The sequence below is a fragment of the Calonectris borealis genome, chromosome 18 (assembly GCF_964195595.1).
Source record: "Calonectris borealis chromosome 18, bCalBor7.hap1.2, whole genome shotgun sequence".
In the NCBI taxonomy this organism is placed as follows: Eukaryota; Metazoa; Chordata; class Aves; order Procellariiformes; family Procellariidae; genus Calonectris; species Calonectris borealis.
Window position 1 is genome coordinate 128,072 of NC_134329.1, and position 24,541 is coordinate 152,612.

A 24,541-nucleotide genomic window follows, 5' to 3' on the forward strand; every position below is an offset into this window, starting at 1 on the left:
GCTCCCTGCTGCACCTCTGCTCTGGGTCACCCAGCTCTGCACTGGCTGCAGCTGCATTTTGGGGCTTGGAGTGCTTTGGGTTCCAGTGCGAGCCCAAAGCATCAGAGGAGTTGGCCTTTACCTTGTGGCAGGTCTTGCAACTGCTGTCAAAGGGCTCTGGCTCTGCCCAGCCTCTCAAGTCAACGTTAACTCTGGTGCCTAATGACAGTCCCTTGACAGTGGCCCTAGCAGCTCATCCCTTTCTCTCTCAAATTGCGATGATGTCAGGTTTGCCTTTTCTTAGTTTAGGCACCTTTCATGCAAAGATTCCCAGTGATTTTTTCATTCCTCCACTACACACATGGAGTGTGATTCCTGGAGGGCCACAGAAATGCAACAGCAGCAGTGTTAGTCTCATCTGGGGTTTTTGAGAGGAAACACCCTCTTAGATAGCTGTCTCGAGCCTTTCTGGCAGCCACGTTGTACTTCTAAAACAGACACTACTGGAAAGCTCTGATGATTAGTGACCTAGCTGAGCAATGATCAAAAAAGCGCCATTTTTTAGCCCATGAAAGCCTAAAGGTGACGCTTGTAAGAAAAACTATGTCCAAATTGGTTCTGTTGTGCCAACCACAAAAACAGATTTTGGTATAAAAGAAGAGGCTTCTAATTAACTAAATAAAAACCTAAACACAACAAAAGCAGACTCTGATCTGCGTCCTCGGGGCAGGACAGTCAGAATTTCCCTTTCCTCTGTAAAGGACATCCTTTCTGTCAAAATGAGGAGCTCCTTCTTGTGGAACCATGAGGCAGTCAGTGCTCACTGGCTTCTGACTGCAGCCCAGCCTGGGGAACCCGCCTCAGACAAGCGCTTGCACCACTTTGGTGCTGCTAGGGAGCATCTGGACTCCTTCTGCTTCTCAGGAAGTGTCTGTAGATCCCAAACATCGTTCTCATCAAAAAAAAAGACAGCGTTCATGTCAACCTACAGGGAATGAGAAGGTCTTAAGCTTCTGGAATAATAATTTGCATTTTATTATCCAAAAAACCAGAAGAGTGTAAGCAGAGTCAGGCGACAAACAAAATTAACGTGAAGCCTCACAAAAACTGCCCCGCCCTGGTGAGACCCCATCTGCGGTACTGTGTCCAGTTTGGGGCTCCCAGATAAAAACATAAGAAAAAGTCACTGACACACAGAAGCAAATCAAGTGGAGGCCACCAAGATGACCAGGGGCTGGGAGTAGAGGATACTCCATGAGGAGAGGTGGGGGGAGCTGGGTGTATTCAGTCTGGAGTAGCAAAGGCTTGTGGGGATCCTGATTGCTGCCTTCAGCTACCTAATAGGAGGGTGCAGAAAGGACAATGCTGGGTTCTTCTTAGAGGTGCGTGGTGATAGGACAAGAGGCAATGGGCACATGTTAGAACATAAGGAACTCCAACTAGGTACATGAGGGAGAAAAACTACCATGAGATGGCTCACGTACTGGGACAGGGACCAGAGAGGCTGTGGGATCTCCATCCCCAGAGGTACTGGAAGCTCAGCTAGAGGAGGATCTGGGCAACCTCTGCTTGGAGGGGGAGGCTGGTCTAGAGACTTCCAGAGGTCCCTTCCCACCTACATCATTCTGTGATACACTTACCAGCAGTTAACAGAGTTAGCGAGAAACCTTCAGGTACATTTCAATGAAACCAAGCGGGCGAACACACGCTACTGCACACTGCTAATACTGTGTGAAAGGAAAATCCTGTTAGAAAAGGAGAAGGTGACAGAGGGTCAGTATACTAGAAGGTAACCGACGATATACCCAGGCCCACAGTCCCAGGACATGCACCTTTTCTACTTCTACTCCAGCTTTCTCATGGCACTCCACATCTTTGTGTGGGAGAAGAGAAGGCAGGACACGTCCCCAAAGGGCCGAGTCTGTTTGGAGGGTAACTTCTGAGGGTCTGCTCGATGCACAGAGCAGATGTCTGCTCTCCACCTCACCCTGAGCAGTTCTAGCAACGCACAGACGGGCTGCCAGCTCTCCCCGGGCTGCTGGTGGTGATTGTGGACCTCCCTCCCTCTGCAGTGTGTCCTGCGAGTGCCTTCCTGACTGCTGAGCTGGGGGAGTACATGCCAGGGGACGAGGCACCTGGTGAGGGTGGTGGAAGACAAAGGCCAAGTGAGAAGTGTACTGCTGGAGTATTTAAAGCAGTAGCAGCAGGTGACAAACCTGTGTGGAAAGAAAAACAGAGCGTCCACCTTGCAGAGATTCTGGTGCATGTAGGGACAGATTTCCAAGTCTCTCTGCAACTCTGACAATCCGCCAGGTAGGGTCAGTGTCTCCAAAGAGCTCATCTTCCCAAAAAAGAGAATTAGGTTGGAAGGGACCTCTGGAGGTCGTCTGCTCCAGCCCCCTTGTCTCAAAGCAGGGCCTTTTAGATTCAACATGAAACCGTGGGTGAATGTCGTTCCCTTACACACACAGAGGGCTATTCATTACGATTACGCCGGCTCTGGACTCCCATACAGGGACTACGCAAACCCAAAGGACAGTCCCTGTCACCAAGAGCTCACTCATCACGCAAGGCAGGTGCCCAGCTCTCTCTCCAACTGCAGTGTCCCTGGACACATGGCTCCTCTCCTCGCTCAGTCCAGTATACAGCATCAGGCATAGCAGCAGCATAGCCCGCCGAGGAAAACAACAACTGCAGATCAAGTGGACATTATGCAAGAAAATCATGCCAACGTATCTGTCCAGAAACTCTCCCTGAGAGTAATGTCCTGATGGTGCTCCACAAAATCTATAGTCCCCTCGGATGCTGGCGGGAGCAAGCTAGGAAAATCTGAATGCCAACACCCACGAGGTTTCTGTGTTCAGCACTAGCAAAGATTCCTGTTCATCTGTTACAGGAAAGCCAGTGTTACCTTCTCAGGGCGGGAAACAAAGCTTATCCGATATACGCTTAAGTGCGACATGAAGTCAGAGCAGAAATCTTGGCAAAAACGGGGAGGGGAAGCCCGGCCCGGCCCCTTGGGAGCCCCGAGTGTGCCCAGGGAGCAGAAAGCCTGGCAGCTGCCCTTCCTCACGCTCCTGTCCAGCTCCTCCTGCCGGCTCGTCCCTGGAAAAGCAAGCATCCTCAAACATCCCGGGGGCCGGGCCGGGAAGACCCCTGCCGAGGGGGGTGCTGCCCAGAGCCCACCCAGCCCCGCTGTCCTCCCGCGGCACCTACCCTCACCCCAGCCCACCCCTTCTCCCCGTGGGTTTGTCCCCGCGGCAGCTGCAGCAGGATCGCGCTGCTTTCCATCCTCAGCGTGCGGGATGCACAAATGGAGGCCAATGGGTCACGTCCTGCAGGCAGAGACCAGCGGAGACGTGGGAGGGAAACCGCCACGTACATCGCACGGACGGGAGCAGCAGCAGCAGCAGCAGCGGGAAAACGCTCCAGAGTTGTTCCACTTTCAGGGCAACCCCAGGCAACGCTTCACGCGTGGGATGTCCGTCCCGAGAGCGGGGCTAGCCCAGACGCGGCTGGCTAACGAGCCCGGCGGCAGGGACAGGCTGGCCAGCAGTGCTGAGCACAAGGCAAAGGCTGCCGTGGGTGCAGCCAAGGGCTGGCGCAGGCTTAGTCCTGCCTGGCACTGCATGCCTCTAGAGCGCGCTGGAATCACGGGAATCGGCTCAGTCCCTTTGCGTCCGTCTCCTTGCCATCCGAGCAATCGCTGCCAGAGACACAGGGTCCCCTGGGTCGCTCCCCAGACCCCGCTCCCCGGCCCCTGGCAGCGTCCCTCTCCATCTGCCCACTTACCCCTGCTGTGGGCAGGAGGTTTCCGAGCCCGCGCTCCCCCGCCGGAGCGCAGCAGGACGAGGAGCTGCAGCGCCCGGTGCGCGGTGCCGAGGGGCCGGTTCCTGCCCACCCTCCCCTGCGGCTGGAGGAGCCGCACCGCGCTGCAGGCAGCGCTGCCCGCCCTGCCCGCCCATGCCGCGGCGTCCCAACCGGCTGGGCTCGGCTCGGCCCGCTCGGCTCGGCTCGGCTCGGCTCGGCTGAGCTGGACTCCGCACGGCTGAGCTCGGTTCGGCTGAGCTCGGCTGGGCTGGGCTGGGCTGGGCTGAGCTCGGCTCGGCTCGGCTAAGCTCCGCTGGAGTCCTCTGGGCTCGGCACGGTGCCGGAGCCCCCGCCAAGGCGAACCGGGCAAGGTGCTGACCAAGCAGGAGGTCTCCTTAGCCGGGTCCCGGGACATTCCTGCTAAGCTCAGCCGAACCCTGCTCGCTGGGCAGCAGCTGTTAGGACAAAGAAACCCTGATGGGCGCAGGACAGAGACACGGCGGTAACGACCTGCCCTTCCCAGGAAAGAGGAGTCAGCAACGGCTGTCCCGGGACTGATGTCCCACACCCATCCATGCATCTGCACCACACAGGGTGGAAAAGGTACCTGGCTGCCGACCCCAAATGCACTCCCCCCGCAGGAGCTCCCCGGACCCTGCTCAGGGAACAGTGGATCACTAGTTCTGGAGTCAGGAAGGAGTTTTTCCCCCCGGGCAGATTGGCACAGGTTTTTCGCCTTCCTCTGCAGCACTGAGCACTGCACCTTGCCAGGGCTCCTCGGGGCCATTTCTGGCCAGAGATTCCCTGCTGTTGCAGGACCGGGAGTCCAGCTGTGCCCTCCATCCCTCCGCCTCTCTTCCCTGTGCCAGGTTAGCAGGGGAACCTCGAGGACTTCCATGCATTAGGTCATCTGGGGGTCTTCTGCCCAGTGCAAAACCTGGCCTGCTTGGAAAGGCTGCAGGCATGATGCTCCCTCAGGAAGGAGCTGCCACTTGCCACCCGGCCATGCATGCAATAAACGTGGAGCGTTGGTCTCCTCTGCCAGAGTTGCTATTTCTCTTCTCAGTCACCACCCTCAGCTGAGACGTGGCCTCGCACAGGTAGTGCATCATCACTAATTGAAATGTGAGTGAAATAGGAACTATGCCTTCTCACAACTTCTCCATTTTTGAGTAATCAACGTAGTGTGTGTGCAATAGAAATTAGGAAAACCACACCAGTACATAACCCTGACTTACATCTGTGCGGGATGGAGGTGCGCTGCAATGCTCGTGGGGCTCCTCCTGGGTTTTTATTTGTGGTTTCCAAGAAAAATAGCCAGCTCTGCTTTGAGCATGGTGTGAATCCAAGAGACTGATGAAAATCAGACCTTGTCCCTGCCTGCCTGGAGAATCCCTGGCACAGAGCGCAGACTGTCGGCCCCAGAGGGTGGGAGATTACAGGGTGACTGTTCATGTGGTGTGGCCTCAGTGGCAAAGGCAGTCCCAAGGCTTGAGAGCTTGTGAAGCTGCCCTGGCCCTCCAAGTTGACTGACATGAACACCAGGATGAATTAAAGCAATGTTGGAGGCGCTGTGAGTATCCAAAATAAAAACAAGCCACCTTCTGACCAGCACTTGCCCTTTCTTCAGGGATATTCTGATAACAGATTTCTGGAAGAGCAGCTGGATTTGCTAATTAACTTGATGGTTTTCTAGGCCAGGTTCACTCCCCATCCATGGGCTCCCTCTGCTGCTTACGAAACTTTGGTGCTACTGCACAGTCACCATCCCTGACGGCAGCACAGGCATAGGACACTGTCTTTGGCCGGGGGCAAGGAAGCTCCCAAGTCCTGGTCCCCTTCATGCAATTCCTTGTGTTGGCAATGTCGCCTTGTCTCCGGGCTCTGGGGCTTGCTCCATTAATTGCTGCTCTGTGTTACTGCCTTGGTTTGTCACTACTGACACCTTTTAACAGCCTTGGACACAGCTGGCCTCATCCTGCTGCTGTTAAACATCTGCAGCTTCTTCTCTGGAGGCTCTGTGGTATGGCTGTTCCTCAAGCTTGCCCTCTGTAGAAATTGCTGTAGAAATTGTGTGCCTGTGTGTCTGCGTGTATCTGCCTTGTTTCTAGGCTGGATCTACAAATGGGAACCACAACAATAATTTCATTGAACTGAGCCAGGAGAAGCCCAGGGTCTGGTTGCACCAGACTCAGCTCTAGCGGGAAGGAGAAATCCCTGGGGCCCAAGGCCAACTGAATTTGGCTACTACCTCTACCAAAACCAGGGAAACTGGCTTTATCAGGAGATGTGTGGGGTTCAAGGAGGAAAGCTCAAGCTTTTAGGCTTGTTCTGCACTCGTTACCCCTTTACTGAGCTGTACGACGATGTTGACGTGACGCGGATGGCTGCAGTCCAGGGCAGACAGGCTGCAGCCCTGCCAGCAGAAGGACCCCATGGGGCTGCTGTGCTCCAGGTGGAGCTGGCTGCATGGCCGGCTCCGATTCTGCCCATGCTGGGAGTAATGCAGACATACGTGCTGTGACCTGTTAGCCTTATCCTGCAGTTTAATGATTCACTTTGCACAATACAACACTTCCTGCTGTAGGCACCCAAACCTCCCTATCAATTGTAGAAGCTCACAGTCAGATCCAACATACACAATGTTAAGCAAACCTGAAGCATGGGGGAATTTTTTCTCTTGTCAAGCTGCTTTAGTCCCTTCATCTCATTTCCAAAGAGGTGAAAATACCAGCACATGGTTTACCTTGGGCACCAAAAGAAAGGAGACAGTGCTTTCCAGAAATGCCCCAACCCTGTGACCTTTTCTGCTCTCCAGCTTGCCAGCCCACATGATTTCTGCCAAGCCTTGACACATGCTGACAAGTGGGTCCCTGCTTCTGAGCTGCTGCTCCTCTTGCTGTTGGTCAACCCAGGTCCTGCTGACTCATCACTTACCTGACCTTCACCTGGAAGTACAGTGATATGTATCAGCCAGGTACCACCTCCTCCTTGCAGAGCTGCTTCCTTCTAGGTAGTTCCCATAATTTAAAGCAAGGCGTTCGCCAGGGCAATAAAACCAGGCACCTCCCAAGTACACAATGGCACTGAGAATTGCCTAGGGGCTAAGGGAAAGCAGAAAATAGTGGGAATTTCCTCCTAGCATCAGGATCTGACCTCTTACAAGGAACCTGTGTTTCTTGGGGAGGTTTTGGGGTAGTTTTCATCTTCGTTTTTCTTATGTCTTGGGGCTTTCTGTATTTTCTTATAGGCGTGGCTGTTAACAGAGACCATGGTCAGTTATTGCTGGAAGCCACTCCAGAAGCCCAGCACACTGCCTTGCTGAGAGTGGAGATCGTCTAGTCCCCGGCTCAAGCAGGGTCATTTAGACCATGCTTCCCAGGACCTTCAGGGTGTTCCTTGACCCTTGGAAAAGACCTTGAGGAGGTTGCACTCCCAGCTGGGGACCCAGGACAGGAGAGGACTCCCATGAGCTGCAGGACCCGCAGATGGCCACAGAGCCTGATTTGGCTCCCCATCATCTCTGCAGCCAAGACTTGCACTGAAAATAGCCGACAGAGCCAGCCCAGCTTCTGCACTGAGAGTCTGGCAATTGCAAGAGAGAAGATAATTTCCCTTTTTAATCCCTTCCCCCATAAACCTATATAAGAAAATGTATTCTAGAGGGTGGCCCTTTCCTTAAGGGGCTCCAGGTACATGCCACATCCCAACCCCAGCGCAGCCTCCCCAGGGCCTGGGGCAGGGCACATGGGCCTGGCTGTGCAGGCAGAGCATGCCCTGCCTGTCCTTGCCCAGGGCGGGTTGAGCACCCACGGACAGCAGTGCAACCCCAGCCTGAAACAGTGCTCTTCCCTAGAGCCAGGGCTGCAGGGCATGTTGAGTCGAGCCCACCACCCCAGCCTCTGGCCCCAGGTAGCAGTGAGGGAGCAGACAGATGCCACGAAAACAGCAGAAGAGCCTGACTCCCACCACATCCCAGTGCCACTGGTTGATGGAAAGACTGAGCTCCGCTCCTGCGAGCCCAGCCACCCCGATCCAGTGGACTGGGGCAGAGGCTCTGGGGGCACTCCTGGCTGCTGTGTGCTGAGGGTCCCCACCGAAGCATGTGGTCTTGGTGCCGAAGGAGGGGACGCAGGTGGGACAAAGATGTGACACAGAGCCACCGCTCGACCCAGGCTCTCCTAGGCAGAGGAGGGTGATGGATGTGGTGGCACCCAGGCAGAGGCCGTGTTGGCTGCTGGCTGGGGAGTGCCAACCCACCATGTCCCAGCAGGGGCTGGAGGGACTTGTGGGTGCATGGCAGAGTCCACAGCAGCGCTCAAGAGTCTCCCCTGAGCCTGCAAACTGGTTGAATTTATAACCGCAGCTCAGGTGTGAAATAACTGCGTCATTCCTTTGCTTGCTCCAACTCTTGGCTTCCAACTTTTGCAAGAGATTTGCTCGCATAAAGAAGTTGTTTCTCTGCCTGCCTTCTGTGTCCAGAGCCGTGGATGCCCTGGATGCCCTATTGAACAGGATGGACACGTGTTCATCCTTTCTTCTTCTTTTTATCTGCACAAAGTTGTAAGTTCCAGCTTAGAGCTATGGAAAGCAGAAAAACTCGTATCCAGTACTGCAGCAATTCCTTATGCAATACCACCGTGGATGCCTCACACGAAGGGCAGGGTCCCGTGACGGTCCTTGAGCCACTCGGTGTTTACATGCAGGACCTGGCTGGGGTCGCTGGGGGCTCTGCAGAGCCAGATCCCCTCCCTGCTTGCACTGCGAAAAGCTCAGGCTCCTCTGGCTCTGCCCCGGGCCGCGTAACAGCCCCTTCTCCAGAGAGGGGAGAGCCATGCCCCCCATCCACTGGTTCCTCTCCCGTAGGCACACGAGCAGGACACGGCCAGCAGCACATACGCCTGCATGCTTGCAGGGAGCCAGCACTGCCAGCTGGCTGGGGTGAAGGGCAAGGCTGGATGTGGGGGCAGCCAGGGATGTGTCAGCTCTGGGACACGGATGAGGCCCCAGGTCTGGCAGTCACCTGCACAGTCTGGACATCCAGCCCCTGCCTACAGGACGTCCCCATAGGAGGCATCACCCCAATGCCTGTGCTGGTCTGGGGGTGCAAAGGGAGAAGGAATGAGCCCTGTTGTGACCTGAAGTTCGGGGCAAATAAAGTCCCACTTCTCCTCCCCTCCTCCAGCCCAAAGAAGCCCAGGTCCGGCCCTGACCAGCTTGGTAGCCTCCACCAGCCTTGCTCCAGTATGTGATGTCTTTCTCGTACGGGGAAGCCCCAAATGGGATGTGGCGTGCAGAGCCGGGGGGGGAGAATTGCTTCACCAGCCCATCCCTGCACTCCTGCCAACCCAGCCCGGGACCCACTGGTCACCCTCACCGCATGGTACTGTGGCTGCTGGCATCTCTGCCAGAGCCCAGTGCTCCCCCACTGCAGGCTCAGTGGTGCCCTGAACACTGCAGCAATGCAGGCAGAGCGAGCCCTTGGCGTCTCAGCCCAATGCCGGCCTTGCCTGTGACCTTGAGCCACGTCAGCAGAGCTGGGCACAGGGCTGCGCCGGTGCTGCCCATCACGGCAGGCAGCCCAGGGCTCAGCAACACTCCCTGGCCGGCCGGACCCCAGCCTCACACCAGCAACCAGCAGCAAGGCAGCAGTTAGACAGCGGGGTGCTCTGTGGCATGGGGCCAACCATGTCACCCCCACCAGCTGCTTGGAGGGTGAAGATCGGAGCACCAGACGTCCCTCCTTATCCCCCGTTATCTTCCAGACAAACCCAAACTGGGTCCTGAGTCCCTGACACACTCACACACTTGGCAGCCAAGGCTGAATCTCACTGCCAGCATGGGCCTCCCTCCTTGGGGCCCCCATGGGGCTGCGAGCACAGCCCTGATATGGGGCGGGTCCAGGTGCACTGCGGGTGCAAGGGCACAGCCCGGGCATGGGGCGGCTCCAGGTGCACTCGGGGGGTGCAGGGGACAGGACCGCAGTGCAGTGTGGCAGAGCCCGCAGCAGGGGGACTCTGTGGTTCCCAGTGGGGTGGTTGAAGGCTAGTTCTCCCGGGGTCAGGGTATCCCCCTAGCAGTGCCCTTCCCCAGCACCTGCATGCCAGCCCCCATCCCGCTTGGTGAACACAGCCTCCAGGGTGGAAATGTCCTTTCACAGGACAAGGGCCACACAAGCCTAGAGGTGGCCCCGCCAGGTGACACAGCAGCTGGGAGACCTTTGTGACACCTCAGGCGATGTCACGGGTGGCACACGGCAGCCATATCACAGCTGCAGAATGGACTCTGCACTGTCTGTGGCGTTGGCCTCTGTCCACGCTGTTAGGGAAATCCTGATAAGGTGAGATAAGGCTCTGCTGTCGAACCCTGTCTGCCAGCCCCCAGCTGCCCTGCAGCACTCCCAGGCGCATGGGGCTCTGCAAACCATTTCCCCTCAATGCCCTGGCATGCAAAACCCCAGCAGGGCAGAGCATCATCCCGGGCAAGTAAATAAACCCCAGGCTGGCTCTAGAAGCACAAGCTGCACCAGGGGAATCATGGTAGCTCTTTCTGCTTCCTTTCTTCCCTTTCCAGCCCCTTCCTGGCTCCCCCTTGGCGGACAGAGGTGAAGCTGGACCCTGGGTCCACTTCTCCAGGACAGGACCAGCATCCCTCTGGGATGCAGCAGCAATGCATGGGGGTTCCTGGACCCACTAGCCACTCTGAGCAATGTTCCCCTGGGACACCAGGGCCCTAATGTGGGGTGTGGGTGTGAGCACTGCCCCACAGCCCAGCCACGCTCCCAGGGTATTTCCAGGGAAGAGACATCTCTGTTTTCAGGTGCGAAATGTACCAGCACAGGTTGGGCCACCAGCTGTAAAGCAGCTCTGCAGGGACGGACCTTGGGATCGCTCTGGGCACCAGCTGAGCAGGAGCCAGGGATGTGTCCTCACGGCAGAGGCCACCAGCGGCCCCAGCTGCACTGGGCAGAGCGTTGCCAGCACAGCAGGGCAGGGGAGCCCCGGGGAGGGAGCACATCGCTGTGTCCTCTCCAGCCTGCGTTCACATGGGCAAGGCATGTACTTGCTGGGGTGAGTCTAGCAAAGGGCCACGATAGCGGTGAAGGGACTGGAGCATCTGTCCTATGAGGAGTGGCTGTGAGAGCTGGGTTTGCTCAGCCTGGAGCAGAGGAAGTTTAGGGGGATCCTATTAATGTATAGAAATACCTGCAGGCAGGGTGCAAAGAGGACAGAGTCTGGCTCTTCCCGGTGGTGCCCAGTGACAGGACAAGGTGCAATGGGCACAAACTGGAACAAAGGAGGTTCCCTTTGAACATCAGGAAACACCTTTGTTACTGTGAAGGTCAAGCACTAGCACAGGGTGCCCAGGGAGGCTGCAGAGTCTCCATCCTTGGAGATACTCAACACCCAACCAGACATGGTCCTGGACTTGAGGCAGCATCAGCAGGGGTTGAACAGGACAATGGCTCTGTGACCTGTACCGTACACAGCGTCCATGTGCACATGCCTACACTGTGCACGTGGTTGGGCACGCATGGGACATGGGCACCTGCACTTACACACACACTCAGAGGGGTACACATGTGCACAAGACGAGTGTCCAGACACCTGCACGCACCTGCATGCACACCCAGACACACACACACGCCCCTGTGCCCTCCTGGGAATTCTCACTGGCACAGGGCTGGGGCTGCCCCACAGAGCTGCACGTGGCGGGGTGTGCCCATCCCAGGGGTGTCCAGGCGGGGGGTACCTAGGGAGGGAGTGCATGAGCAGAGGATGCATGGGACAGGGTGCCCGCGACAGGAGGTGAACAGGCAAGGGGTGCCCGGGATTATGGGGGTGCCGAGGACGGTGGGTGCACGGCCGAGGGCGGAGTCTGACACGGAGGTGGCACGGGAGGGGGGGTGTCCCGGGCGGGGCTGCCCGGCACGAGGGGTGTGCACGAGGGGTGTGCCGGGGCTAGGGGTGCACAGGAGGGGGGGTGCCGGGCGGGTGGTACCGGCTGCATCCTGCCGCCCACGCTCGCCTTCCCCGGGGCGGGGCGGGGCGGGGCCGGTGCGGCGCGGCGCGGCCCAATCAGCGGCCGGGCGCGGGCTTAAAGCCGGGCGCGGGTGGCGTGGACGGGCGCGCGGCGCCACGGGATGTGGGCGCGCACAGTGTTGGCCTGCGCGGCAGTGTGCGCGTGCGCGCGCGCCTGGCCCGGCGGTACAGTGTGTGCGCGGCGGGCGGCGGGCGCGGGCGGTGCGCTCTACGTGGCCTTCCTGAGCGGCGGCGGCGGCGGCCTCGGCAGCCCCGGGCCGGCCGCGCTGGTGGAGAGTGCCTGGGCCGGGCGCGGCCGTCTCCGCGCCTGCTGGGCCCGCCGCGACCCGCGGCTGGCCCGCGCCTTCCGGGCCGCCTGCGCCCGCCGCCCGCCCGCCGCCTCCGGTGCCGCGCTGCGGCGGGACCTGGCCGCGCTTTGGCGGCGCCGCGCCGCCTGCGCTGACCCCGTGCCGCCGGGAGGGAGGCGCCGCCGCCGGCGGGGCTGGACGCTGCCGGGCACGCTGTGGTGCGGAGCCGGTGACTCGGCGGGGAACGCCAGCGAGCTGGGTACGAGGGCAGGCGGGGGCGGGCGACCGGGCACACCTCATCCTCCCGGTGGGGCCGTGCTCACTGGCGCTGCCCGCAGGTCTCTTCCGCGGCCCCGACCGGTGCTGCCGGGAGCACGACCAGTGCTCGGCGCAGATCACGGCGCTGCAGTTCAACTACGGCATCCGCAACTACCGCCTGCACACCGTCTCCCACTGCGATTGCGACGCCAGGTGCGCCGGGGGGCCGGGCCGGCGGGGGGGGGGCACACCAGGGGACTGCCGGGCCGCTCACCACCTCCGTCTGTCCCGCAGGTTCCGGCAGTGCCTGCTGGCCCTCAACGACACCATCTCCAACATCATCGGCGTCACTTTCTTCAACCTGCTAGAGGTGCCGTGCTTTGTGCTGGAGGAGAGCGAAGGGTGTGTCCAGTGGCACTGGTGGGGAGGGTGAGTGCCCCGGGGAATGCCCCCCGCCTCGGCCCGCTGCTGCAGCCCCGCAGCTGGGTGCCTCTGCTGCTGCAGTCCCGAGCATGCCCTGCCTGGCTGCCCCACTGGCTGCAGGGTGGCACAGCTTGGCCGTGGCAGGGCCTCATGGCACGTGGTGTCCCCAGGTGCGAGCGCTATGGTGTAGTACCCCTGGCCAGGATGGTGCAGCAGAGTCAGTACCACTACAGCCTGCCCATGGAGGAGATGGGCAGCCATGCTGTGCAGCCCCTGGGCAAGGGAAGGAAGTCCTCTAGAGCAGAGCGCAAGTGGCTCCGACAGGGACTGGGGCAAAGCCCCGGGCTTCGTCAGGCACGGAGACCTGCGACAGCCCAGCAGCTACGGGGCCCATGTACCTTGTCCCCTGTGTCCGCCAGGGACAAGGCTGAGCCCGCAACCAGGAACCCAGCAGCGCAGTGGGGGCTGAAGCCTGGCTCCCCAAGAGCAATGACCATGTTGGAACAGGACCTTGCCGGAGGAAGGCGAGCGCCGGGAGGAGCACAGCAAGGGGCTGGGGGCTCAGCACACCCTGCCTGCGCGGCCTGCCCTGAAGATGGCAGCATTGGATCCAGCCCGGCTGCAAAGCGCTGCGGAGTCACCCCTGTGCCTGCCGTGAAAGGACGCAGGCAGCAGGGTGAGTCGGTGTTGGAGGCAGAGCATGCACCACAGCTGGGGTGCCCAAGGCCTCAGCCCGTTGGGGTCGTGTGCTGGGGGTGCCCCTCACTGTCCCACTGTCCTCAGGCCCGGGCAGGATGTGCAGGTGCTACAAGCATCTCGATAACTGTGAGCACCAGATTGCACCCTGCGAGGTGAAGTACCAGCTGCACAATGTGGACACCCGGACGCTCTTCCACTGCAACTGCACTCGTAGGTGCGTGTCCAGGAGGAAGAGGCAGGGCTTTTCCCACCATCACAGGGCACTGTGTGCAGATAGTTTGGGGTCAGACGAGGTAGGACCCAGTGGGATGCCCAGCCTGGCCAGCACCTGCTGACCACTGTCCTCTTGTGCCCACAGGCTGGCACAGTTCCTGCGCAGGGTGAGGGACCTCAATGACGTGGCAGTGGCTGTCCTGGCTGACCGCATTGCCATGGACTGCTTCGTTCTGGAGCCACCCACTGACTGCAGCCTGGGCGAGGGGCCACAGCACAAGTAAGTGCGGAGGGTCAAGGGAACGTGGCCTGCGTCGGGCTTCCTACCCTGCATGGGCAGGAGGGATGCTCTGGCGGGGCTGGGTGCTGTCCTGCAGGCTTGGCATGAAGCTGGCATTGCAAGCGTTATCCCCTGCTCTGCTGTGCCATGAGCAGGGCTGGGGTGGAAAGCAATGGATGTCAGTGCTGCAGCGTTACATTGATGCTCACAGCTTTGCTTTTCTGGCAGCTGTATCACAGCGACCCGGGCTGTGCTAGTACCTGCACAGCACCTCAAAAAGACCCTGAGGCGCTGGGGTCCTCCACATGTGATCTCCAAGGCAGAGTATCCATACTGGAAGACACAGGACAGTGGTGGCACCCTCTATGAGCAATGCCTGCGGCTGGCCTTGGAGCAGAAGCTGGGCACTTGGCACCACGCAGTACCCTGATGATGCCTGAGAAACACTGCCTTGTGAGGGGAGGAAGACATGCTGTGCAGCAGCCACGGAGTGGAGCTGCTTGATTTCTGGTCCTTGAGACAAAGGATGGCACTGAGCATGGCTGCTGGCATGACTGCATGGAGCTGGGGGGCCACAGCTGGAACGGGGGCAGACTGAGGAAGAAGCCTCTCAAAGGAGCTGTGGCTGTGTCAGGGGGTGGCTGTGTCTGCCATCTGTAAGCATCAAAGCAAGGGGAAAGGAGGGCTTGGGAAAGGGGAAACCCACCATCTTCCTTCCCTGTTGTGCTCTAGGGGATGCTCTAGGCATTGGATCTCCCAGGCAGGGGGGATGGCAGGCCCCCCCCACCCTTGGATTTGTGCCCCTTCAGCTGGGGGGCCTGAGCAGTGTGGTATGATCCTGGACCCCTTCCCAAGGCAGGGTAGGAGGAGGTGCAGGGAGGGCTGGGGTCTCTGCTGGCTCCCAGCCCTGGAGTGAGGTGGGAGGCAGCAGCCAGGGGCAGGCCCAGGGCTCTGCCCTGGGGAAGAGGTCAGTCCCTGTGCACAGCAGAAGATAAATAAAGGGTGATCTGAGCATGGTGTGTGGTGCAGGGGCTGAGCCTGCCGTCCCCAGTTGTCGCTATGGCCCCTACCCCAGGGGCTGATCCTGCCCCTCTGCAGTAAGCACAGTGCAGCTGGGGTGGGCAGGATGGTTTATTTTGTCACTTGCACTAAGGCTGAGGCACAGTGGTAGCAGCAGGGAAGGAGCAAGCTTCGATCTCAGGGGTACCCGGGGTGGTCCTTACGCTATGCCCCTCACCATTGCCCTGGCCTGTCCCACCTCAGGTGTGAGGCCTGCACTCCTCCCATAGGACTGAAGGGTCTTACACTTTGAATTTCACAAGGGGCTCCCACCCCACCATGCTAGAGCATCCTTGCCCTCCCCTGTGCCACCTCCCAGCTGTACCAGGGCCAGGGCAGCAGCTCAGGCTGGGGGGAGCAGGGGAAGGAGTCACTGCAATAAATAAGGAAGTGGGGTGTCTCAGCAGGAAAGTGACAGAGGAAAGCACACAGCAAGCGCGCTACAGGGAGGGGGCCACTGCATCAGCGGCCCATGGCACAGCTATGGCTGTCCAGCTCCTGGGGGCTGCTCCCCTCCTTTGGGGAGGTGCTGCAGCCTGGGGGGCTGGTGGGGCTCATCTTCTGGCAGGGGTAGCCCTGGTCCGCGCTCTCCCTCCGCCGGCTCATGGCCTGGTCAATCATCTCCAGGCGGAGTGCGGGCAGCAGGCCCAGGTTCCTGGGGTCAGCCCTGGCCAGGGGGTTGTCAGCAGAGACACGCCGGGGGCCACCCTGCTCCCGCACAGTCTGGTAGAAGGAGCTGCCCTCTTGGCTGTCAGCTACCCGCCCTAGCTCCTTGGTTTTGTCTCCACAGTGCCCCGGCTCCTGGGGCAGGTGGATGGTGGGGATGCCGCCAGGGAGGCCTCGGCGGCTCTGGGGTGAAGGACTGCGGCTTGTACCCCTGTCCTGGCTCGACGGCCGCAGGATGAGGCCCTGGAACTTGGCCAGGCTGGGGCTTCGGCTGCGGTGCCGTTGCATCTTGCCTGGGCTGGGGCTACGGGATTTGGGGGCCAGCAGGACAAGCGTGCTGTCATCCTCCTCTTCTGAGCTGCTGCCCGAGCTGTCCGTGGGGCTGCTGCCCTCCTCTGACCTGGGCAGGGAGATCTGCACCCCTGCATCAGCACTGCTGGCTGATCCTCACAGGGGGCTGTGGGGCACCACAGCAGCTGGCCTCCTCCAGCCAAGCACCCCTACACACATCCCCCTTGCCTCCCTCAGCCCCTCACCCTCGCCTCTTGGCCATGCTGACCTGGAAGGGCTCAGTCACACCAGCGATGCTGCTGGAGGTGTTGCTGTAGTATCCAAGGATGTACTCGCCCTTCCCCTTGGGCAGTGCCTCCTCTGAGAACATCACCTGCAGCCCGGAGACAACTGATAGGCACCAGAACTGGGCACAGGGGTGCCCCCTCCCACATCCAGCCCCACAGAAAGCTCCAGCCCCAGCTGAGAGCAGAAATCCCTAATGCCTGCCCAAGGCTCAGCACAAAGCAATAAGGAGCTGCCCTCCTGCCCCATCAGGGGTACAAAGGGGCCATTGTCTCCCCACAATGGGGCACATACACCCAGCAGGGCTTGCCCCAACTCACCTGTGCACACAGTTGCTTCTCTAGGCAGCGCTCTCCATCATCACTCCTGGCCCAGACATAGGACACATAGTCTTTAGGATGCCGAAAGCCCACCTATGTGCACATACATGGGAGAACACAGGTGAATGGCGGAATATCAGCCCTGCTTTAGATCCCCTCTCGCTCAGCCCTTGCACAGCGGCACAAAGAGCTGCCTTGCACCCACCCAGCAGTACCCTGGCCCCCAGCCCCCTCAGAGTGCCGGGCTTTGGACCCTTTGGGGCCCACAGAGCAGAAGGAAGAGGGAACTGCTGGATCTGAGCTTCCTGAAGCAGGCCAAATCCTGCTGCTAACTGCCAGGGCCTCCCAGGGGAAGAGAGAGCATATGCCATGCACCTGTGTCTGCTGGTGGGGGGTAGCTCAGAAGGGACCCTGTGGTGCCATGCAGTGCTCCCCACTACCTCCAGCCCCAGCAGCCCCCAAGCACCTACCCGGTAGAGTCCTATCCAGTCCCAGGAGCTCCGGTGGAAGCCAGCAGCCATCTTGTACCTGACAACTGCTTGCTCAGGCCTGCTCCATTCATCAGCCACATAAATCTCAACCGGGGGCTTGTCTGCCTTGGAAGCAAACTGTCAGAGACATGTACATGGTGAGCAAGGGCATGTCAAAGAGACCTGCCCCTGCTGCCCAGGGCACCCATCTAGGACTGGACCTTCACGCATACCTCAACAGCGGCCCCCAGCCACAGTGGCAAGACAGCTGAAGTTGCCAAACAAAAATAAAATAAACCCCGCACACCCCATCATACACTGCACATGCTAGCTGGGTATCTCACTCCTGTAACTCCTGCCTGCATGCCCAGTGGCCCTGGATGGTGCTCACCTGCACTGCAAAGATAGCAGCTACTGGCTTGTGGTCGCTGACAGTGTACTCCATGTGGCTGCAGTAGCAGAGCTGGCTCACCGACAGGACACCCCGGCTCGGCCGGCGCCCGCCCACCCCAAGCCCGACACTGGGAGATTTGATCTTCCAGAGGATGCGGTCAGTCCAGGCAGGTTTTCGCTTCTTGGCACTGCAGGGCACAGAGGGGCATCTCTTGCCTGGCAGGGGGCAGTGAGCTCCACCCCAAACTGCCTCCCCCTGGCACTACGGCATGCGCAGGCAGGGGATGCGGCTCGTCTCAGCACACAGCTCAGTGCGGCTGCAGGGGCAGACCTGCGCGGGCACCAGCACGACAGTTGTGTCCCAGCCTGCTGTCCCCAGTCCAGCTGGTGCCCGCCCCCGCATGGCTCCTCCCGCCCATCCACACCAGCATCAGCCCCTGCGCCACGGGCACCAGCACCCCCCCCCCCCCCCCCCCCCCGGCTCTGAGCCCGGCCACTCCTCCATCCCTCAGCCATGCCACCCACTCCCAGGCCCAGCACATGCTTGACCACTGCTCTCCTACCTGCTGTCATACTTGTTGGTGCCCACGTCAAACTTGAAGGTGGGTGGGAAGTTCAGGGGTCCCTCCTGAAAGCCGCTGAGGACAGGCCAGGTGCTCTTGGCAATGTTCAGCTGTGGGAAAGAGAGTAGGTTGATCAGGGAGCACACCAGCCCCCATGGCCAAACCCCTCTGCAGGCCCCCAAGACCTGTCCACCCCCAGCACACAGTCATCCCTGCCCCCTTGCTGCCAGCCCCACACAGCTTTCAGGGTTTGTTCATGCCATGCAAGCAGCAAGTCTGTAGATCCAAAGCCCCCAGCTCTTCCTAGCACACTGATAAAGGAAGCACGTGCCCAGCTCCCATAAAGACCATCCTGGGACTGTGCTGCCCCTTCCCCACAGAGCCAGAAGAGCCAGGGCCCTTTGTGGGACATGCCCTGTCCAACAGCTGCACGGGCAGTTTTGGCAAGAGTGGAATGCCACTTGGTGCCCAGCCAAGACTCAGCAGCATGCCCATTCCTCTCACCTGGTCCTTCTCCCAAAGCTGGCTCAGGATATTGCTGTCGATGGCATACTTCACAAAGCGGATGTCAAGGCTCTCAATGCGGAAGTTGAGGTCCCCAAACCAGAACACGAGGCTGTGGGTGGGAGGGAGGGCAACAGGCTGGAAGGGCTGAGGCTACTGGAGCCGGGCAGCAGGGGAAAACGTCCTCAGCCTGTAGGCAGCCTCAGCCTACAGCACAGGCGCTCTTGGGAGCACCAGTGCAGGTTAGCACTCAGCCGACAGCTTGGCCAGTTGCCAGCCCTGCCAGGATTCCTCAGGTAGGACCAAGCACCATTAACCAAATGGGCCTGACTTCCCTGGGCAGAAATTGAGGGTGGAAATTTCCACCATGAGGCACCTACCAGAGTCAGACCACACAGTCAACACACTAGGATACAGCTGGGCCCTCCATCTCACCAGTCCCAAACCCCAACAGTGCCAGTATGGCAGGAGCTGCACCAGGCCTGGATGTGCTCCAGGGGAGACCAAGGACCCCTCTTAACACCTACCCCACCGTGCTGGGTGCCCACTGGGCCACAAGACAATTTTGCAGCTCTGCAGGCAAGACCCCATCTCCAAGCTGTGCTGGGATTCAGAGGACAGACCCCAGACCCTATCTGGAGGTGCTCAAGGATGGGGGCTGGCACTAAAGCCCTGGCCCAGATTGAGGAGCAAAGTGATGGGGTACGCACTCATGGTCCAGGATGCCGCTGGCCGCATGCCCCTCGAACTGCTGCATGTGCAGTATGGTGGCAAAGTCCTCCTTGCGCTGCTCTGCCTTCTCCAGGTGCGCTGGCAGGTGGCAGTTCAGGAAGCAGACCATGTGGCCGAAGATGGAGAGACGAACGCTCACCCCACCCTTGTTGCCCTGCACCAAGAGGATCCCATGACTCCTTGAGAAGCCAGCCCCTCACCACCTCCCCTGGGGCCACACTTACCCAGTAGCCTCCCAGCCCAGTCCTTGTGCAGTCTGTCTGGATGTCCTGCAGGAAGGGGAGGTGGTAGTATTTGGCAAATACCAGTAGGATCACACCTTGCATCCGTACCGTGCTGACCTGGAATGGGAGCAGGGGCTGAAGCAGGATGGTAGCCACAGCAGAGCCCGTAGGGGCAGGGACAGCTTCCCCTACCTCCAGGCCATAGGGGCAGCACCTCCATCCTCTGCATGCCCCCCATCTTGGAGATGACTAACAGCACATTTAGTTCAGAGATCTATGCACACCTCCTGAATACTGAATGCTCAGATAAGTCCAGCTCATGTACACTCTGGGGCAAGTGCTCTGGGGAGCTGAACCTGCCCTGGGATCCGCAGGCTGCTGCCAGAAGCACAGGCTTGTTCCTACATTCACTTTCTTGCCCTGGTGCAAGTGTGTCCCCTTAGGAAAAGCCTAAGGTGCAGGAAAGGGAGCAGCATGCCACAAGCTAGACAGCACACTGGTGAGACGCACCACTAGCTCTCAGGTCAGCCCCCACACGCTGCTTGGATGGCTGCAGGCTGTCCCTCCAGCAGTCTGTCCAACTGGTTCTCCCACCGCACCTCCTCCCTCTGTCCCTGCAGTCCAACTCTCCCTCCCCATGGTCCACCTGCCTGGCAGGCAGAGAGGGAACACCAGCTGCCCAGCCCTTTTGGGACCTCCTTACCAGGATGAAGTGGAAGGGGCTCAGCACATCCATGAAGAGCTCGCTCCACTGGTCTGTGAAGAGGGCATCCTTCAGGCGCTTGTTTATCTTAGAGTTCACCTCTTGCAGGCTGGAAGGAAAGGGACAGCTCCCTCAGCTACACCAGGAAGCTGTCTGTGTCCCAGCTAGTGAGAGCTCCGTGAGAAAGGTGCCAAAGCACAGTGCTGGGGAGCGGGGCCAGGGCAGGAAGGGCAGTTCAAGGGAGGACCCTGGGTCTAGAGCACAAAGCAGCCATATCCTTGCTCCAGCGATGCTGGGCCATGTGCTAGCAGAAGGCACAAGTAGCCCTGAACCCATGAGGCCTTGCCCCTTTTTAAAACAGGAGCAGTTCAGCTGCACAGGGCTGGGCAGCAGTCTAAAGCCTATCTCTAGGTGCAAGAGGGCTTATGGGACATTTCAGCTGCATTGGTCTCTACATAGAAGCCAAGTCTCACCAGTATTTCAGCACAGGGTATCCAGATGCATCCTAGCCACCAAGCTCAGAGCAGCAGCAAACAGAAGGTTAACAGGGCTCCTCCCAGCTCAGCAATTAGCAAAGAGAAGGAAGGAGAACATCCGCAGAGAACGGCAGAATCAGGAAATGTCTTGCCCCAAAATATCAAGCACTTGGGGCACAAAGACATGGGTCAGAGGAAGGATGCAGCCAGGCAGAGACGCCCTGGAGGGGGGGAGCAGCAGGACATCTTGCCGCAGCCAGGACACAGTCCCAGCAAATCCCTTGCTGTTATGCCCCTGCATCCCATGCCCCATCCATCCAGGCTCGGGTCCACCTGCACAGCCCCATCCCACTGGTCCGCAAGGAGATTGGCTCCAACACAGCATTGTAGCTCCAGCAGCCTCAGCCTTACACCGCTCCCTCCCTGGGGAGCACTGGGGGAGTCCCTCCTAAAGGCAGATCCAGCTCTTCCACCTCATGCCCAGAGGCAGAGGCTGCTTCTCACTCCCCGTGCAAGAGGCAGCACGTCCCTCTCTTAGCAGGAATCCACACACACCTTGGCAAACCTCAAGGGACCAGTTTTCCCTTAGACTCTGGCAGAGCTTGCCTTGCCAGCCACACCAATAAAGCCTTACCACACCGACGCGGTGCTGCCTTGCCAGCAGTTAAGTGTTGCCAGGGGCACAGAGCCAATCCAGCTGTGAGAGAACAGCAGATTTGTGCCCTTGAGGCCTGCATACTATGGGCAAAAGCCGAGATGAGGAAAACACTCCCAGAGGACTCTGGCAGGTAAGTTAAATGTCTCCACAGACCTGACCCCAGGACTGCCAGGGCTCACAGCAAGAGCAGTGCTCACCAAGGCCTAGCTCTGCACGGCATAGGCTACAGGCTCTTCAAGGTTTCAGGGCTACTCAGGATTCAAGGCTTTCAGTTCCTCTTAGCATTCCCATTTTACTAGGAGCTGACTCTCCATCACCTTTTCTGATATTTTACCGCTTGCGGTGCACACCCTTCCCTGCTCACCATGCCCCAGGGAGGCTGGGGCTGCAGCTTTTCCATTCCCCACCCCCCAGGGCTATGGGGATCCCCCAAAAAAGGATGTGGCAGGGGAGGGGGCCCTGCACCTCACCCTCTTACCCAATGGCGATCACATCTGCATCATTTGTCTCGCCCGTGTTGAGGTGCAGCAGGGATGTCACATCATTTGGGGGCATGGCTGTGCCCACGTTCCAGGTGACGATTGTGATGCTTGGGAGGACAAAGGAAGAACAGGCTAACACTGGGGCTCAGAGGCGTTCCCTGCCCCCCCGGTTCAGCCCCCAGCTCCACCAAGGAAGCTCTCTGCCTGCAACAGAAGTGGCCACAGCTGAAACTTAGCCAGGGCACATACACCAGATCCTTAACTCCCATTTGAGGGACACGGGTTCTTGACTCTAAATTCCCCCAGGGTCTGCACCTCAATGCATGGCAAGCCCCGCTGTAAGCCAAGCCCCGATGAAATTCTAGAAACCAGCACAAAGAGCACTCGTCTTCATCACTGCCGACTGACACAGGCAGGCTGGCACAGCAGGCAGCCTGGGAAACGGTGTCCCCGGAAAACCGCTTCCCCTCCCTTCCCCAGGAATCCCGTATCCCTCGGGCTCCTAGGGAAAAGGACCCAGATCTCAGCCCCGAGTCTGCCCCAGAGCACAGCCAGCCCCAAAGGCCAGGGCATCGCACGTGACAGCAGCACTGCAAGCCCCACAGCAGTGTCCTTCACCAGTGCAAAGCCACCATCAGTCACGACACATTAATGCCGTTACGCAGCATGCGCCAGCGGCCCGCGGGCTCTTTTGGCAGCACTAGGACAAGCCTCAGTCACAGGGGACACGTTTCAGCAGTGATGGAGGGTAGTGCCACATCATTTCTAGACTGCAGGGACAGCAGGGGCAGATGGCACCCGCTCCATAGCCTGTGCCTCTGACATGCCACCCCGCGCAGCACCCACTGTCCTGAACACTGCCTGTGCAGACAGCGGGCGCTGGGCATCCTTCCCCACCCCGAGAACCCTGCTTGTCCATAGCCCCTCATCCCAAATCTCCTCCAGCTGAACATCATCCCCAACAGAAAGAAAGGGGCAACTCCAGCCCACAAGAGGTTTCGCTCACTGCTTCACAGCCAAGGCAGTTTCAGCCCGGCATCGCTCCCCCCTGCTCTCCCCCCGCAGCAACACCCGCTCACCGGAACGAGCCATCCTCCGGGCCCCTTCCCGAGCAGCCGAGGAGCACGTCGCAGGAGCTGCTGGAGCTTGGCAGGCCGAGAGACCTGCCGAAGAGGGAGAGCTCGTCCGGCTCCGGTTTGGAGAGGGCTGCAGGCTTGGACAGGCCCACCCGCCCACTGGCGATGAACTCGCTGGAGACGGCTTTGGGCAGGCGCGCGGTCCTGGGCGAGGAGCCCGCCCAGGTCGAGATGTGGTCGCTGGACTCAGCCTTGGGGAGCATCTCCCTCCGCTCGGCAGGCAGCGGCTTCCCGGGGGCGGCGTGCTCCAGGGGACCGAGCTCGGGGAAGGCAGGCAGGCCGGGTACCGCCGGGGACGGCGCGGCGGGCCGGGCCGGGGGGGCACCCGGGCTGGGGGGCAGCAGGGCCGGCAGCGTGAAGGCGTGGGGCCCGCCGGCCCCCTCAGGCTGGTCCCGGCCGACCTCCAGCGGCAGGAGCTGGGCAGCCCGGCCCGGGGCCCGCTCCTGAAGCCCGCCGCGCTGCGCCCCCTCAGGCCGCGGGCAGCCGTAGGGGAAGGGGTCGCAGGCGGCGTCCGGCCGGGAGCTCCTGCGGGCGCCTGGGACGCCAACGCCGAGGAAGGGCGCCGCAGGGGCACCGCCGTCGGGCTGGGGCCGGGCCGAGCCCCCGGGCCCGAAGGACACCGGCCGCGCGGGGGAGGTGGCAGGCGCGGGGCCCCGCGGGGGGCCAGGGCGGGGCCCCGAGGCGGTGGCTGAGCCCTGATCCGTACTGCCGCGCCGGCCCGGCTCCATCGGCGGGAGACCCGAGCGACCGCGACCGCCCCCGGCACCGGGCCCGGCCCCGCCCGCGCTCACCTTGCGGCCCGGCCCCGCCCCCCCCGGCGGCGCCGCGCGCCCCGTGATGTCAGCACATCCCGCCACCTGCGCGGCTCCTTAAAGGCGCAGGAGCGGCGGGAGCGACACCGCCCCCGCCCCCTCCCGCGCGCACCTGCCACCGCCCCGCCCCGCTCACGTGACGGCCTGTGCCCCGCCTCCTCTTCTGTCCCCCGTCCCCGTCCCCTCCCCCGCCGGCGCGAGCAGCGGAGCGCGCGCCCGCAACGGGCACCGGGACGGGGCAGCCCCGTGGGGGCGTGCGGGGCCGACCTTGCGCGTGCACGACTGCCCTTTCGCGTACACTCGTGCATTCACACGTGCACGCCTGGCTTTGTGCGTGCACATCTACCCTTCTGCATGCATGTCTGCTCTTGCATGTGCACATCTACACCTGCGCGTGCACGTCTGCCCTTGCGCGTGCACATCTAGCCTTGCATGTGCACATCTTCCCTTGTGTGTGCACACCTGCCCTTGTGCATGTGTGCATGTGTGGATTTTTGTGTGTGCAACTGTGTGCACACACTGTGACTGTTGCGTCATTGTGCATGTGTGTGTATGTGCACTGTTCTGGGTGTGTTTGTAGTTGTCAGTGCACACACGCACACTCGGGGCAGCCGCATGAGGTGCTGGGTGTGCAGCTGGTTGTGGGGCTGCGTGTGCAGCTCTATGTGTGCAGCTGCAGCTGCGCATGTGCCTGTGCACGGTGCCACGCTTTCATACAGCAGTGCTGGTGTGCTTACGTACCACTGTTTGTAGAGGCAGGTGTGAAAGTGTGCAAG

At 60.3% G+C, this 24,541-nt stretch overlaps 2 protein-coding genes across 2 annotated transcripts; one reads left to right on the forward strand and one right to left on the reverse strand.

The window, feature by feature from the left end:
* The first annotated feature begins 11,932 nt into the window (after positions 1-11,932).
* PLA2G3 (phospholipase A2 group III) lies at positions 11,933-14,556 on the forward strand. The gene is made up of 7 exons (XM_075168170.1): positions 11,933-12,377; positions 12,457-12,589; positions 12,671-12,805; positions 12,970-13,475; positions 13,583-13,712; positions 13,857-13,991; positions 14,220-14,556. Exons 1-7 carry the CDS (start codon positions 11,933-11,935, stop codon positions 14,419-14,421), a joined length of 1,686 nt encoding a protein of 561 aa, XP_075024271.1. The 3' UTR covers positions 14,422-14,556.
* A 553-nt stretch (positions 14,557-15,109) lies between these two features.
* INPP5J (inositol polyphosphate-5-phosphatase J) lies at positions 15,110-23,681 on the reverse strand. The gene is made up of 12 exons (XM_075168169.1): positions 22,897-23,681; positions 21,814-21,924; positions 20,202-20,310; positions 19,499-19,615; positions 19,253-19,428; positions 18,543-18,654; positions 18,039-18,148; positions 17,474-17,663; positions 17,083-17,220; positions 16,613-16,705; positions 16,276-16,380; positions 15,110-16,130 (listed from the first exon to the last, which is right to left on the reverse strand). The coding sequence occupies exons 1-12, from the start codon at positions 23,679-23,681 to the stop codon at positions 15,513-15,515; spliced, it is 2,664 nt and encodes an 887-aa protein (XP_075024270.1). The 3' UTR covers positions 15,110-15,512.
* Between the last annotated feature and the right edge of the window lie 860 nt (positions 23,682-24,541).

Excerpts from the sequence above, each read along its gene's own strand:
- INPP5J (XM_075168169.1), bottom strand. The coding sequence starts at position 23,681 with ATGGAGCCGGGCCGGCGCGGCAGTACGGATCAGGGCTCAGCCACCGCC. Across the intron at positions 20,311-21,813 it reads GCAGATGTGATCGCCATTGG|CCTGCAAGAGGTGAACTCTA; the intron begins GTAAGAGGGTGA and ends CTTTCCTTCCAG. Across the intron at positions 19,429-19,498 it reads CTGGGCTGGGAGGCTACTGG|GGCAACAAGGGTGGGGTGAG; the intron begins GTAAGTGTGGCC and ends CTCTTGGTGCAG.
- PLA2G3 (XM_075168170.1), top strand. The coding sequence starts at position 11,933 with ATGTGGGCGCGCACAGTGTTGGCCTGCGCGGCAGTGTGCGCGTGCGCG. Across the intron at positions 12,378-12,456 it reads GGGGAACGCCAGCGAGCTGG|GTCTCTTCCGCGGCCCCGAC; the intron begins GTACGAGGGCAG and ends CGCTGCCCGCAG. Across the intron at positions 13,713-13,856 it reads CACTGCAACTGCACTCGTAG|GCTGGCACAGTTCCTGCGCA; the intron begins GTGCGTGTCCAG and ends TTGTGCCCACAG.